The sequence below is a fragment of the Pundamilia nyererei genome, unplaced genomic scaffold, assembly GCF_000239375.1.
Source record: "Pundamilia nyererei isolate P.nyererei 1_Seehausen unplaced genomic scaffold, PunNye1.0 scaffold00035, whole genome shotgun sequence".
Classification (NCBI taxonomy): domain Eukaryota; kingdom Metazoa; phylum Chordata; class Actinopteri; order Cichliformes; family Cichlidae; genus Pundamilia; species Pundamilia nyererei.
Window position 1 is genome coordinate 4,254,640 of NW_005187436.1, and position 14,636 is coordinate 4,269,275.

A 14,636-nucleotide genomic window follows, 5' to 3' on the forward strand; every position below is an offset into this window, starting at 1 on the left:
AGCTTTTCATAGCAATGTACTGTAGCAAAGACACAGAGACAGAAAAAAAAGGAGATAGAGCAAGAGAAGAATTATACTCTGATGAATACATACAGCATGTGATTACATTCTGTTCATTAAGCATGGTACCACTGATGAGAGACATTTGAGTAAACATTAAGAAGTCTGGCCCCCGTCCTTCGCGTGAGCAGTGAGAAAGCGTGAACACATGAGACAGAAGGCAGAGAGGTAAACTGCAGACAGTCATAGAAGGGGAGAAAAAGGTGAGCAGAATCACTGATGTCATACAAATCACACAGCAGTGGTCAGAGCTGCAGCGCGGGGACAGAGCGGGAGAGAAAGGCGATACACAAAGAGAAGGAGTTCAAAGCTGAAATGATCAACAGAGCACAGCGATGCTGCTGGAGCCAGTGAGAGAGAAAATGCAAGAAATTAAGAGTTTAAAACAACCCAAGTCAGAATACATTCACAGAAGCTCGTCTTTAGTGCTCAAAACCGTTCAAACGGAAAATAAAAACACGGCGCACACACGGAAAAATAAGCTGGAGCGAAATCAGGCTACAGGAGAAAAGAAGTGATGAGCAGGTTAACAGAGGCATTTTGTGGAATAAAGTGGAATACTCTGAATTATGATTCTGACATTTTCTGGTACCGACCTATGGCCTTGTTTTATCAAGAACAGAAAATACCTTAATACTAGTTTGAGCCCTGCAAGAAATGTTAGAAAAAACACATCCTCCTGAGCATTTCACTGTGAATGCTCGAGTCCCCGCTTGTTTAACTTGACCCTGAACCGTCTTAAGTGATGCAGATGTGCGGCACTTAAAGGAGACCTGTCTTACATCCAATAAGATAAGTGCAGGAGCAGACTCGTCCAGCCAAAAGCTTCACAGGTAAGATAATGCAGATTTAATCTTTACTGATTAAATCACTAACCTTTCATTTAATGCCTCCTGAACATGCTCTTGTAGAGATTGCCCTCTTCAGGATAGAACAACGTGGGCTCTCTTTCTTTTTTTGTGTAGTGTACATCGAGGGACTTGAAGCTGAACCAAATGGACTTCATTATCACCAGATTTTTCTACCCATACCAGTTACCAGGCACTTACTTGATGGCTTTCTTCTCCCCTCGCCCACGTGCCGAGTCTGGAGTGTCTGCTGTTTCCACTCCTGGCTTATTCCTCTTCCCCTTGAGCCAAGAGCAGGGGGATGACAGAAAAATAATAAAAACCAAAGGTTAGCTTAGATTTCTCCTTTTGAAGCCGTGTTTTTTTCAGTCCTAAAATGAAATGTAAATGCCTCTCCTGTTATCTCAGGAACACTGTGTCATCAGTCCTTTACCTCACGGTCTCCTGATTACACTAATCAAAGTCAAATCATATCTGCAGTGAAGAGCCATTTCTGACTATGACTATGAGACTGGAGTGTCTGTTGTTTCCACTCCTGGCTTATGCGTCTCCCCCTTGAGCCAAGCGGAGGGAGGGGATGACAGAAAGCAGAGAAACAAAAGGTTAGCTTAGATTTGTCCTTTGAAGCTGTGGTTTTGCTGTACTAATTTCAAGTGCGAATGCGTCTCCTGTTATCTCAGGAACACCGTGCCATTGGTCCTTTACTTCTTGGTCTACTGATTACACTAATCAAAGTCAAATCAAATCTACAGTGAAGAACCATTCCTGACTATGACTATCATTCGCACCACTCTAAAAATTTACATAGCAATTGCCTGTTGAAGGTAATCTGCTGGGTGTTGCAGAGAAGCCTCTTGAAAGTCCTGCAAAAGCCTTATTTCAAATAGCTAGCACATGACCTGCAGTAACCAAAAAGTAAGGTCGGCTGTGGGCATTCTTCTGGAAAAGCTCATTTCAATTAAAGGTGCTTAACACATATGTCATACTGAAGGTAAGCTCTATTGACACTTTGCTGGAAGTGGAATAAGGGGGGAGATCAGTCTGAAAAGTCCCTATCCCACAAAATACAGTGAATGCAACTCTGAAAGTGATGCTCTGATACACATTGAGGATAGGATGGATAGGATTCTCCTATCTCCTTGTTGCATTTCGCTCTAGTAGCCATGAAAAGCCAGAATCTGGTAGCCCAGCTAATTACAAAGCAGAAACACGGTGCATTTAGGCAAGTAAAGTCGACGTCCTGCTGAAGATCACACTAAGCATTAGAATGAGGAAGAAAGGTGATTGAAGTGACTTCGAATGTGACATAGTTCTTGGTTTCAGATGGGCTGGTCTGAGCATTTATCTACTGGGATTTTCCCAGACAGCCATCTCCAGGGTTTACAGATAATCTCCCAAAACAGAGAAAATAGTCAGTGAGCAGCAGATCTCTGGGTGAAAATTGTTATGTGAGGGCTGTGAGCAGGCAGGAATGGTGGACCCAAAGTGCAGAAGCTCGGAGGCAAAAGGTGAACTCAAAACAGCTTTAATGTTGAACTCAAAAAGGTAACAAAACTGAGACTCCAAATAAGCTCAGGCAAGCAGACAGAACACACAGCATCGTAAACGGTAGATCACGACACAGAGAAACACAGGGCTTAAATACACAGAGGGAGCAATCAGGGAATGGGTAACAGGAGGGAAACACAGCTGGGGCAAATCAGGCCTAACGAGACAAAGGAAGCAAAACCAGACGCATTTACATGACACAGACTTTCAAAGTAAAACAGGAAACATAACACAGAGACGCGAAATTACAGACAGACTCACAGGCAGGCACTACAACAGAGGGAACAGAGACGTGGGACCAGGACAGACACAGACACTGACTGGACACGGGGATATAGCAGACAGGCGAGACAGCAAGGATTACACAGAGACATAAATCATAAGACAGAACTGTAACAAAGAAACCAAAGAATAGAAATGATAAATAATATAATAAACTCAAAAACACTGGGTGAACAACCCAGGCATCCTAACAAAAATGTCTTGTTGACATCAGAGGTCAGAGGAGAATGCCCAAACTGCTTTGAGCTGATAGGAAGGCAACCATAGCTCAAATAATCACTTGTTACAAAGGTTTGCAGAAGAGCATCTCTGAAATGATAGCACATTGAACCTTGAAGCAGGTTGGCTACAGCAGCAGTAGACCACACTGGGCACCAACAACTACAAAAACACTAGAAGATCGGAAAATTGTTGTCTGGTCTTGCGAGTTTCCATTTGTGCTCCAACAGTTCAGATGGCAGGGTTAGCACGGATCAGTCCAGCCTAGTAACAACATTTCAAGCTGGTGGTGGTCTGTTGGTTTGGAAGAGATTTTCTTGGCAGAACTTTGGATCCATTAATACAAACTGAGCATCTTTTGAATGCCGTAACCTACCTGAGTAGTGCTACTGACCATGTCCATCCCTTTATGACCACAGTGGGCCCATCTCCTGAAGACAGCACACTATGCCAAAGAGCTCAGATCTTCTCAAACTGGTTTCTTGAACGTGACGGTGTGTACACTGTACTCAAATCAGTCCATAGTCACCAGATCACAATCCAATCAGTAAAGGAAGATTATCATCATGGGTATGCATTCCCCAAATCTATGTGATGTTATCATGTCAACATAGGAATGTTTCCAGCACCTGTTAACTCTATGCCATGAAGAAATAAGGCAGTTCTGAAAGCAAAAGGGGGTCCTGCACCCAGTACTACCATGGTAGATCAAATCTAGATCTAAAAGTGGTTGGTGAGTGTATTTTTCCACGTCATTTTGAAATCACATTTGCTTTAATAACAAAACTAATCATAATTTTGATCTTAATAACATGTAGAGAAAACACAAAGGAAAAATCAACCACATATTCTGACTGCCTCTGGACTGACTCACTTCTACATGATCGATGCTCAGACAAAGCAAGTCTATATGGAAATGCAAATGTGTCAGAATCTATATACTGAATCCCAGCAGGAAAACTGACACTGTGGCTTTGGATCCTGTTGAACTAGTTACAAAGCCAGTGTTGACAATAACACTGCTGAGAAAAAATGATAAAGCCCACACAGCTCTACTGATAATATCCATTGCACACAGTGAAACAAAGCCACTCGCCTATTGTATAATCAGCGCTAACCTAAATTGGAAAGGTCCCCAAATAAATAAAGACTGATCTGACAGGATGACTCGCTGAACAGCTGCATACAAGAGGTGTATGTAGCTGTTATTATAGACACAGAGCTGCACTGAGCACATGTCCTCAGCCTATTCATGAACTTTTAAAGCATATTTTTGATATGACATGCTGGCTAGAGACCTAAAACCAGCGATTATGATTTCTTACACCATTCCCTATACAAATACTTGCACATAGGCAAACACAGTATTCTTGAACGATCATTTCTGGGAAGGCAGAACTGTCTGTATTTCTGTGAAGCGAGGACAAACTATCAAAGGAAACTCATGCATCATTCAACGCTATCGTGAAATTTTCAGGAAGGTGGGAAGACACAGATGATGAGTGAGAGTCCAGTACAGAAAGAGGGCTGAGGGCTGAAAATAGAAATCAAATTTGAAAAAAAAAGAAAAGAAACAGAAGATGCTACCAGAAAGGAGAGAAAACAAAGGCGGTGCAGAACACCGTGAGAGACAAAGAGATGGGAGGAGGGGGGACAGGTGCAAATAGTGAACTGAGTGAAGCAATGAGTGACAGATAGTCCCGAGCGGGTTGGATGTGAAAACAAGGAAAGAGTCGAACACTTTGCAGTGGGCACTGAGTGACAAACACACATCTGTCTTTCCGTGCACGTGCACACACGCACAGCTTCAAATCCATCTCCTCTTCACTCTTCCTTCGGCTCATTCACAAGAATGGATGGCAAACACTCTGCTTCTGCCTTCATGGGAGGTGTGGAGGCTACAAAAATAGTGATGAATACAACGGCACAGACATGAGACGAGAAATAATGAAGAAAATGAAGTCAATATTTCAAATGGCGGCTGAAAAAAAAATGTGTTTTTTGTCTTCTTCTTTAATGGCAGGGAGTTTACAACGATCATAGTATTGGGTGGCGTCTGGCTCTGTGCCATTACTTCATAATAGTTCCAACTCTTATGATGAAGCAATTATAAAAGATACCCAAATTCCACTGAGGCTCCACTTAGAGAAAAAAAAACAATCCACTAATACATTTTAACAATCAAACTGCAGCAGAGCAGGTTACAAATTAAATTATTGGAATATAGAAGGGCTGTAGAGCAGGACGTAGTGGAACTAAGAACCCAAGGCTCTCCAAAAAAAAGAGTAATTAGGCAATTAGCAAACATTTTCAAATATTACATAATCAGCATTGAAAGCAAAATAATACTTTTGGTTGAATAAATAGGCAATGTCTTGTTCTTTATCAGCTCTGGCTTCTCTCAGCTGTCTCAATTAGTTTTAGTAATGTGTTCATAAACTTTACTGATGGAAACGTCATTTTGCAATATATATCATTTAAATGCCTGCAAAAGAGTTCAAGAGTGACAGCGGGCCCTAAATCCTGAGTTTTTTGGATGCATTGTGCTTTTAAGTTTTATTGTGCCACTTTATGTTGCTGCAGATTATGCAAGCGCCTGGCAGTTTGTCCCCTCAATTGTGCAAATAAAACATAATTTTGTTGAAGCCATGTTTGGAGGTCTTTTTTATCAAGGACTAAAGCAAGCCACTCTAAGGATAAGAAGACAGCGAGTTCTTTAAATCAGGCCAAAATAATGTGTTTAAATTTGAGTGAGTGGAAAAAATAAATTGAGTCAGGTCAGGTGACATTAGCAAAATACTGCATCTCAATACTGAATGCCTCAGTTTGTTTTTCATTCCTGATGAAGAGCTGCCCTTTTTATAACCTTCATGTGGATGATTCATTTCTGTTGCATTAAATATTGCAAAATTGGAATTTAAAAGCTTTACAACAGGTTTAATAGAATCACTGCCATTGGCTCCTTTTTCTGATGCTGTTATTCATTTGTCGATCGTAAGTATTTGCTGTGGTTTTCTCTCTGGGTGGGGTTAGCAAGGATAAGCAAGCTTATTAAAATTTCAAATGTTCCAAGTAACTCTTATCTATAGCCCTAAGGCTTTCAATCTTTTTAGTTTTTGAGCTGTCACTTATTAAATTTGGGGAAATTTATTAAGGAAAACCAGCAAATACAGTATGTCAACTATTGGCTAACCATTCATTCTAGACATGTAGTCTTTCATGCTTCATCATGTCTTGAAAACTCGCTGGATGCCCTTTTTTGGAGAAGAAGAAGTTTTTATATGATACAATATTCAGGGTTCAATGTAGTGATATGGCCATGTAAACATTAGACAATTTAAGCTTTTTTATTGTTGCTTTTTTTACTGGTGTAATTTTACTATGCCATCTGAAACAGGTCATTTGTAAATGAGATATTGAGTCTAAATCAGAATACCCGTATAAATAATGGTTAAATAAATATGGGTTTGCAGCTTTAACCAATTCAACTCTTCTGTGAAGGCTTTCCACAAGGTTTAGGAGAGTGTTTATGTGAATTTTCACCTCTCTTCCAGAAGCTAATTTGTGAGATCAGACGCTGATGTTGGATAACCCTGGCTTGCAGTCTGCTGTAATTCATCCCAAAGGTGTTCTGGCAGGTTGAGGTCAGGACTCTGTGCAGGCCAGTCAAGTTCTTCCACTCCAGACTTGCAAAAAAGGTTTGATTTTGCCTTGTGCATGGGTGTGCACTTATGTTGAAACAGGAAGAGACCATCTCCAAACTGTTCCCACAAAGTTGGGAGCGTGAAATGTCTTGGTATGCTGAAGCATTAAGAGTTCCTTTCACTGGAACTAAGGGGCTGAGCCCAACTCCTGAAAAACAACCACAACACTATAATCCCCGCTCCACCAAACTTTAGCACAATGCAGTCAGACAAGTACCGTTGCCCTGGAAACCACCAAAATCAGATTACTCCATCTGACTGCCAGACGGAGAAGTGTGATTCGTCACTCCAGAAAACACATCTCCACTGCTTGCCAGTGAGTCCAGTGGTAACGTCCTTTACACCACTGCATCCGATGCTGTGCATTTCGCTTAGTGATGTAAGACTTAGATGCAGCTGCTTGGCCATGGAAACCCATTCCATGAAGAATACACAGTCTACACACTGTCCTTCAGCTAATCTAATAGCCACGTGAACTTTGGAGGTCTGTAGCGATTGACTCTGCAGAAAGTTGGCGACCTCTATGCACCTCTGCATCTGCTGACCCCACTTTGTGATTTTAGAGTGACTTATTCTTTCACAAATGTTTGTAGAAGCAGTCTAACGCCTAGGTGCTTGATTTCATAGACCTGTATCCATGGAAGGGATTGGCACACCTGAATTCAATAATTTGATTGGCTGAGTGAATACTTTTGGCAATATAGTGTAACTTGCCAGCTGTCTCCAGAGAGACAGTGTCTGAGCTACATGACCAACAAACTAATTCAGCCCACACAAACATAGACACATGTATTTACTTTTGTCATTGATATAATCTGATCAATACTTCTTGTTTTGTAAGAGAGCGTTGACTTGATGTTGACTCTACCGTACTCCTTTTAATTAGCCACCTTACCCAAAACTGAGTTTTCTCATCTAATTTGTAAGACTTGCTGTTTCTTGTTGTTCAGTAAGCTACATCTTCTTTTGTCTTATTTTTGTCTAAAACAGAGCGAATTAAGACTGTACAGGCTATTCTGAATTATTAACTACTACTTATTAACTTGCCGATTCTCTTTGTTTTCTGTATTTGCTCCATCAGATAAGTGAGCGCAGACGAGTGAACAAAGGCTTGATGCTGGACTGCCCAGGGTAAAGCTGAGGGTTTTCTTGAAGGAACACATGAGAGGAGACTGAGTGAAACTACCACTCTCTCTGTCTCTGCTGGCAGTGCACTGCCTTCCAACACCCAGCTGTGTTTGTTTGCTGTGAATTAGCAGGCAGCAAGAGTCTACATGCTCGCTCAATATTACCCACATCACACCATAATTAGAGAGGAGTGCACTATTAAAATGGTCGTCTGCTGCTAAATCATCAAGTGATCACTGAGTTTTTAGCATCTGTCAAAACATTTTTATATACGTATGTGTACCTGTAGTATTTTCTGACATGAAGAAGTATGTAATGGCGGAAAGATAAGACACAGAAATAACCGACACCGCTTTCCGTCATTGAACGTGACAGGTCAAGAATCCAAACGTTTACATACTGTGCAGTTACTGTAATTTTCCCGATGATTGTGACAATTCTCCTTTTGAAATTCTGCAATTATCAATTTTCACATCTCCCCCCTCCTCCGATGAATGTAATTACTATCATCCCATTAACGACTGTGAACTCCTGACACCCACTTAATGCAAGCAAAGTGCCGAATGTTGTTGATACAAGCCCAACAGGGACTGAATCAGGCTGCGACTGTGGTCAGGTCCAATCTCAACCTCACTCACAACTATGTCATGGATCAAACGGCACAGGGCTCACAGGAGCAGGCGGAGAGTTTCTGAATGCCAAACAGCCACTGCTGCCCAAACAGATGTTAGCTGCATCACCTCTGATATCTCAAAATCTCTCCCAACACCTACAACACAAGCCCCCGCTGACAGTCCTCAGCTTCTCAACGCACGAGCTCATCACTGCATTATCGTCTGTACGTCCTTTAGTTGTCAGGATGGAAGAGCACAGAATAATTACTTGACTAAAAAAAGCAAATATTAAAAAAATATTAATTGATGCCAGCGAGTTTATAAACAGCCATGAGCAAACAGGAAGTCTAAGGAGAAGCATTCAATTTGTAATACTTCCAGGGGGCTTAAATAACAGAGAGCTAAGCAAGAAGGAGGCTTCAGGATGACTGCACATGAGGACTTTTTAAATAAAAACCCACTGCACTGGTTGCCAGCTCTAAAACACCGAAAGCAACACTCGCCCAAAATGTCTTGTCTATTAACCTATGAATCATAAGCGAAAGTGGCATGGGCCCACTCGCAACTGACACGTGAAGCTTCAGGCAAACATTTGTTTTTATGAAAGCTGACACTGTCAAAGAGTACACTCAGAAATATCAAAAATTAGAGTTTTAGACATGGACTGGCCCGTGGTGGCTTTAGATAAAATGAGCATCAAATGATCGAATGCTGAGAGCTTCTTTCCTAATGACAGTATCATGTGAATAAAAAAAACAAAAGCCTGTGTGATTTTGTATCATACCATATATTGCAGGTATTTAAAATAACAGGGCTTAGTTGGAAGTTACTGTGATAAAGCAAATTATACTGTATGTGCACTCTACTCATGCTTTCAGGCAATACGGCGCTGCCACGGAAAATAACAGAGATAAAGAGCTCCAGCTAAGTGTGGATGCGGAAACCTTTTGTAGCGCAATTTATGTTAGAAGAACAGATTATATAGCTGCCAAGCCTTCATTGTTGTTAGCCCCATATACAACATAGGCATTTTGAAGACGATAAGATTAACGTGGGAAAATGATTTTGAACAAGATTAGCAGTTTTTGTGCTTCGTCAAAGTGCGCTGTTTTACCAATAACAAGTTTCTCATCAATGCAAATGACCGCCATTCATCTCAGTCACACTTAATTATTTTGTACATCAACCGTCTGCGTTTAATGTGGTTTCACACCAGTGGGCGGCTGACATTTTTCTCAAAATAAGTGGTCCAAAGATTACAAAGGCCTTAATTAACATCTTAATGCCACTCTGTATAACCCCCCGCCACAGCACACACACGCACAAAAGCACACGCTCTGATGTAAACAGTGTAAGATGCACAGATAAGAAAAAAACATAAGTACGCAAATTGGTATCTTCAATGAGATGGTCATCCTGTGCCTGAGGCACAGTTTTTTAGGTTTGTCAATTTAGACTTGTTGTTTATATGAGCCTGGGAAGTTTTTTTTAGCCTTCATAAATTAATGGCACAGAATTATAATACCTATTTCCCTCTTGCCAAATACCCTCATGTCAGACCTGGTTTCCTGGCACCTCTCAGGTGGAGCAGTAGGCTGGTTTTTCTAGTTTTCTGGAGCTTGTGCACCTGTTTCTCATCAGCTCATCAAGGATGCAGTATTAAAGACCGGCTCAAGCGGAATTGTTGCCTCTTCGTTGGTGGTAATCAGGGTTTGTAGTGGTTTCTCACGGTTCCGTTCTCCATGAAATTCCTAACCTTGCTTTCTGTTCTGTTTCTCTGGTGAGTTGCCTGGTGCGAAGACAGCTGGAAACACGTCTCTGAATTTCCTTGCCCTGTGGAAAGTTTCTGGACCACTCCTTCAAACTCGGTTCACCTGCGCTCTCATGCTGGTTTCCTCCTGCTGAGGGAAAAATGCTTTCCAGTTTCTAATCTGCCTGCCCATTTTTCACCCCATACTCTCCCCTCCAAGCTCCTGTAAGGAGGCAACTTTCCTGTCCAAATATACTGTTCAGTTGTTTCTTGTCCCTGAATCCTGGATTTGGCTCCATATTTATTGGCATTATGACAAAACATAATGGAGGGTTTAACGTAATGACTGAGATCTTGAATTTGGTTGAAGATGTAGGCTTACCAGACACGATTAGGTACTCATTTGTTTTCCTTCAGAACTATCTTAATTCTTCATTGCATAGATTAAACAAGGGGCTGGAAACAGTCCTCAAAGGTGCTTTACTGGATTGAGATCTGGTGACTGCAGGCCATTAGAGTACTGCTATGTTCAGGAAACTAGCTTGAGATTATCTGAGCCTTGTGACATGGTGTGTTATTTTAAGAAGATGGGTACACGGTCTTGGCATGGTCAGCAACAGTACTCAGGTAGTTTCCACTCAGGGACCCAGAGTGAGCCATGAAAATATGAAAACTATATTGCACACCATTAGACAATGACCAGCCTGCACAGTTTCTATAAGGCAGGATGGATCCATGCTTTCATGCTGTTTTTGCCTAATTCTGACCCTACCATCTGAATGTTAAAGGACCAATTAAGACTCATCATATCAGGACATTTTTCTTTTCAATATTCAATATTTTATTTTGTTTTTTTGCACCTGTATGAATTGTAGTCATTGGTGCCCAGTGTGGTCTGCTGTGGCTGTAGCCAATCTGCTTCATGACTTGACGTGCTATGATTTCAGAGATGCTCTTCTGCAAACCTTTATAACAAGAGAGTTGAGTTCCTGTTAGCTTCCTTTCAGCTTGGAGCAGTCAGGCCATTTTCCTCTGACCTCTGTCATCGACAAGGTATTTTTGCCCAGAGATCTGCCACTCACTGAACATTTTCTCTGTAGAGATGTTGGTGTGGGAAAATCCCAGCAGGTCATCATTTTCTGAAATACTCAGACCAGCCCATCTTGACCTTGTCTAAATGTATAAATGCACTGAGTTGCTGCCATGCCACTGGCATTAACAAGGATGTGAACAGGTAAACCTAAAAAAGGAGAGGTGAGTGTATTCCTCTTAGCCTTCTTTTCACAAATCAAATATTAGCTTAAAAGCCTGATTGTAATGTAAAATTACCCCATTTTTTAATTAAATCAAAGCCAGGTCCAATTAAAATAAATCAGTGATATTGGCTGCCTTCTTCTTTATTCTTGCTATTGTTAGAAAGCATGACATTTGCAAGAAGAAGAAAAAAGCTTTCTGTTTTATAGATGATAACATATCCAACATAGTGCTAGAAATAAGCTCCTGAAAACAATACAAATAAAAACTATAAAAAAAACAACTATAATAACTGTGGTGTGAGGACAGTTGCCCACACAGGGTCATAAGGCCTAAAGATCGGCCCCCTATCCCAGCCCCCTATCCCAGCCCCCTGCTCCTCTGTGGCTGCTGCACAGCACTATCACAGGATGGAAATAAGATCCATTTACAGCAGTGCTCTGGAGAGGACCTAAGGGACTTTCCAAGGTAGTGGCAACAGAACTACCTCCATCCACAGCAGAAAACTGGGAGTCATTCACTGCTCCATTTACTTTAAAGTGGAATATCAAATATAATGTGATGTTCCACTGAAGCAAACAATAGAAAGCCTGTGTTGTACCTCTGTTGCATTTCAGCACAGATCATTTCCTCCCTATATGTTGTAATGGCATCAAGAAGTAATCTAGATACAGTCACCTTGCTGGCGATACAAATGATATTATGTAGTGAGACATGTGGTGTGTGGAGCCTGTTGCAGTGCCAAATTCTGCCATCTGTGGACCAGTAAGTTTAACAGCAGCGTGATGGTGAGCTCAAATAAATAGGAGTTGGAGCCAACAATAAATGTGAAATAGGTGACCCGTGTTCCTCGGTTGTACAAGCACAGGATGAACCTGAAACCAATTAACTTTAGAGGCATGTGAATATAATAATAAATAAAAAAAAAGAATCAGTCAGCCAAAGTGCCACCAGCCCATACCGCTCGGTCTGTCTAAAGAGTGGTTGCCTCCCTTTAATCAATCACATTTCATACCACATAATCACGATGACATGCCCCCTGTCAGAGGTCAGTCTTTTTGATCTGGTTCTTCCCATCGAGTGGACTGGTGCTGACGCTGTATCAGCACTCTTTAGAAATGCTGAGATGGTCATATTTAGGAGGTTAATTAGTACCCTACTACAGTGTTTATCAGCCTATTTCATCTAATGTACTCATACAGGCTGTCAGATGGACTCAACAACCCTTTCATCAACAGCACCTCATTAGAATTCATGTTAAAGTGGATGTGGATTACTTTCAGCTGTTTGCTTTTAGCGACAATATTGATCGGATTGTAAGCGAACTGTCTTAGCCATTTAACTATAAATACAACTAATACTCCATTAACAAGTGATCATAATATTTAGCAAACTATCTGAATGGTTTATCCATTAGTTTTAGCTCACAGTTTCATTGTTTTAGCTGTACTGTTAGCTAATGCCTTAACTAATAGCCACAGTTTAAGCTAGCTATGGTCATTCCTAAATCATTTATCTGTTCCTTTATGTTTTCTTTATTGTGATCCTTTTTGTTAGCTTATACCCATTCTTCTCAAAGCTGTTTAGTTCCACTCAATTGTTGAGTTAAATGTATTTTTGTGGCAAACACATGATAATGTTTCTATGAATCTTATAACCCATTTGGAAATCACTATAATGCTGCTTTTTACAGGGACTCCTTAGACTGAGAAAGGGCCTTGTCATTTTGCAAATGTCTTTAAGTTGGTCCCATTGGATACATAGTTTCTTTCTAAACCTTTTACAGAGTACTTTCTATTGCATAATTGTTTGAGTTTTTAAAAAGCTGTATTATTCACAGGACAACAAAGAGTCAGTTCAAAGTCCATTCACTGCAAATATATGAATGTCTTATTTTTTATTGTTCAGTTAGAAACCATCTTATGATCCTGTCATCCTCTTCTGATAAACTTCTAGAAGAATCGATAAATAGCTGTTTAAAAAGTTAGATAAAATTAATTCTAATCCAGATACAGTGATTCAACTACTTACACACTAATTAATGATTAGCAGTTAATACAAAACACTGTAAAATCATTAATAATCCCGTTTTGGTTAGTGCTAAGAAAACTCAAAATGAGGCAGGCATAATGAGGCAAAATGAGTTTTCAAAACTTGTTTCCAAGAGTTTTGGCAACTCAAATTTGTTGTTAAGCTAATTACTATATTCCTGTGAGGTGAACAGTAAAATTATAGCTTCAGCAGCATATATTTCTACCATCAAAAAAAGTTAGAAATGTTTGTTGAATTTTTTAAAAAGTTCCAGTTCCAGTTAGTAATGTAAAATTTGCATTTACAACTTTCATTTCCTCTGTTATTTCCCACAGTAAATCAATCCACATATATACCTTGGCACAGATTTCAATGCCAGATGCAATCCTCCCATTTATCCAGGCTTATGACCAGCAAGGGCTGAATACTAGTGCGTGTACTGGAAAAGTTGGATTTGTGTTTCCTGTCACTTCTGAATCAGGGAACTTATGCTTGATTCGCTATCTTGCTAACCTCACAGGAATATTGTAATTAGACAATTAATGATAATAATAAGTAATTAACAAGAAAATTCAACTTGCTAGAAGTAAAGTCAACAATAACAGTCAAGTAGCGCTAGCTGTTAATAACAAGACTACTACTTGCAATGCTGTATTTGAATTGTCAGTCCACAATTAATCCGTCCACATAAATTGTTGCGTTCGAAATTTCTCAACTGCACAAAATATTTGCACAGACTTTCTTAATAGCTGCACACATTGTACTTTTTTGATGATGCTCTGAAATGTCTTTTTTTTTTGTAGCAAACCCACACTGTTTATTTAAGGCTCTCTGATTACTGAAGGATAATGGGGTGGCAACAAATGTGACTGGAAGCTACAGTGTATCTGTTAGTGAAGCTCGTGTGTGTGTGTGTGTGTGTGTGTGTGTGTGTGTGTGTGTGTGTGTGTGTGTGTGTGTGTAAACTCACCAGCTTGCGCTGACACCAACCACAGACGCCACAAAGAGCCACCAGCCAAACAGCACACACTGTCACTGCAAGGGAGACCAGGAACACACTGAGGGACACTGAGCCTGTGCACAAACACACACACATACAGGAGGGTGGAAAGAGATTTTTTTTTTAATGTGAGTGATGGTTTTTGGTACACACACAGATATTTTCTTCAACATGTGTAAAATAGAAACATGGAGGACA

The 14,636-nt window shown here is 40.5% G+C and overlaps 1 protein-coding gene across 2 annotated transcripts in view; it reads right to left on the minus strand.

Moving 5' to 3' along the window:
* syt7a (synaptotagmin VIIa) overlaps positions 1 to 14,636 on the minus strand; it is an 86,121-nt gene that overhangs the window by 36,440 nt on the left and 35,045 nt on the right. For both annotated transcript variants that reach the window (XM_005730109.1, XM_005730108.1), the window contains exons 2-3: positions 14,409 to 14,512; positions 1,110 to 1,189 (exon numbers count right to left, since the gene is read on the minus strand). In XM_005730109.1, coding sequence (XP_005730166.1) covers positions 1,110 to 1,189; positions 14,409 to 14,512 — 184 coding nt within the window. The remainder of the gene's footprint in view (positions 1 to 1,109; positions 1,190 to 14,408; positions 14,513 to 14,636) is intronic.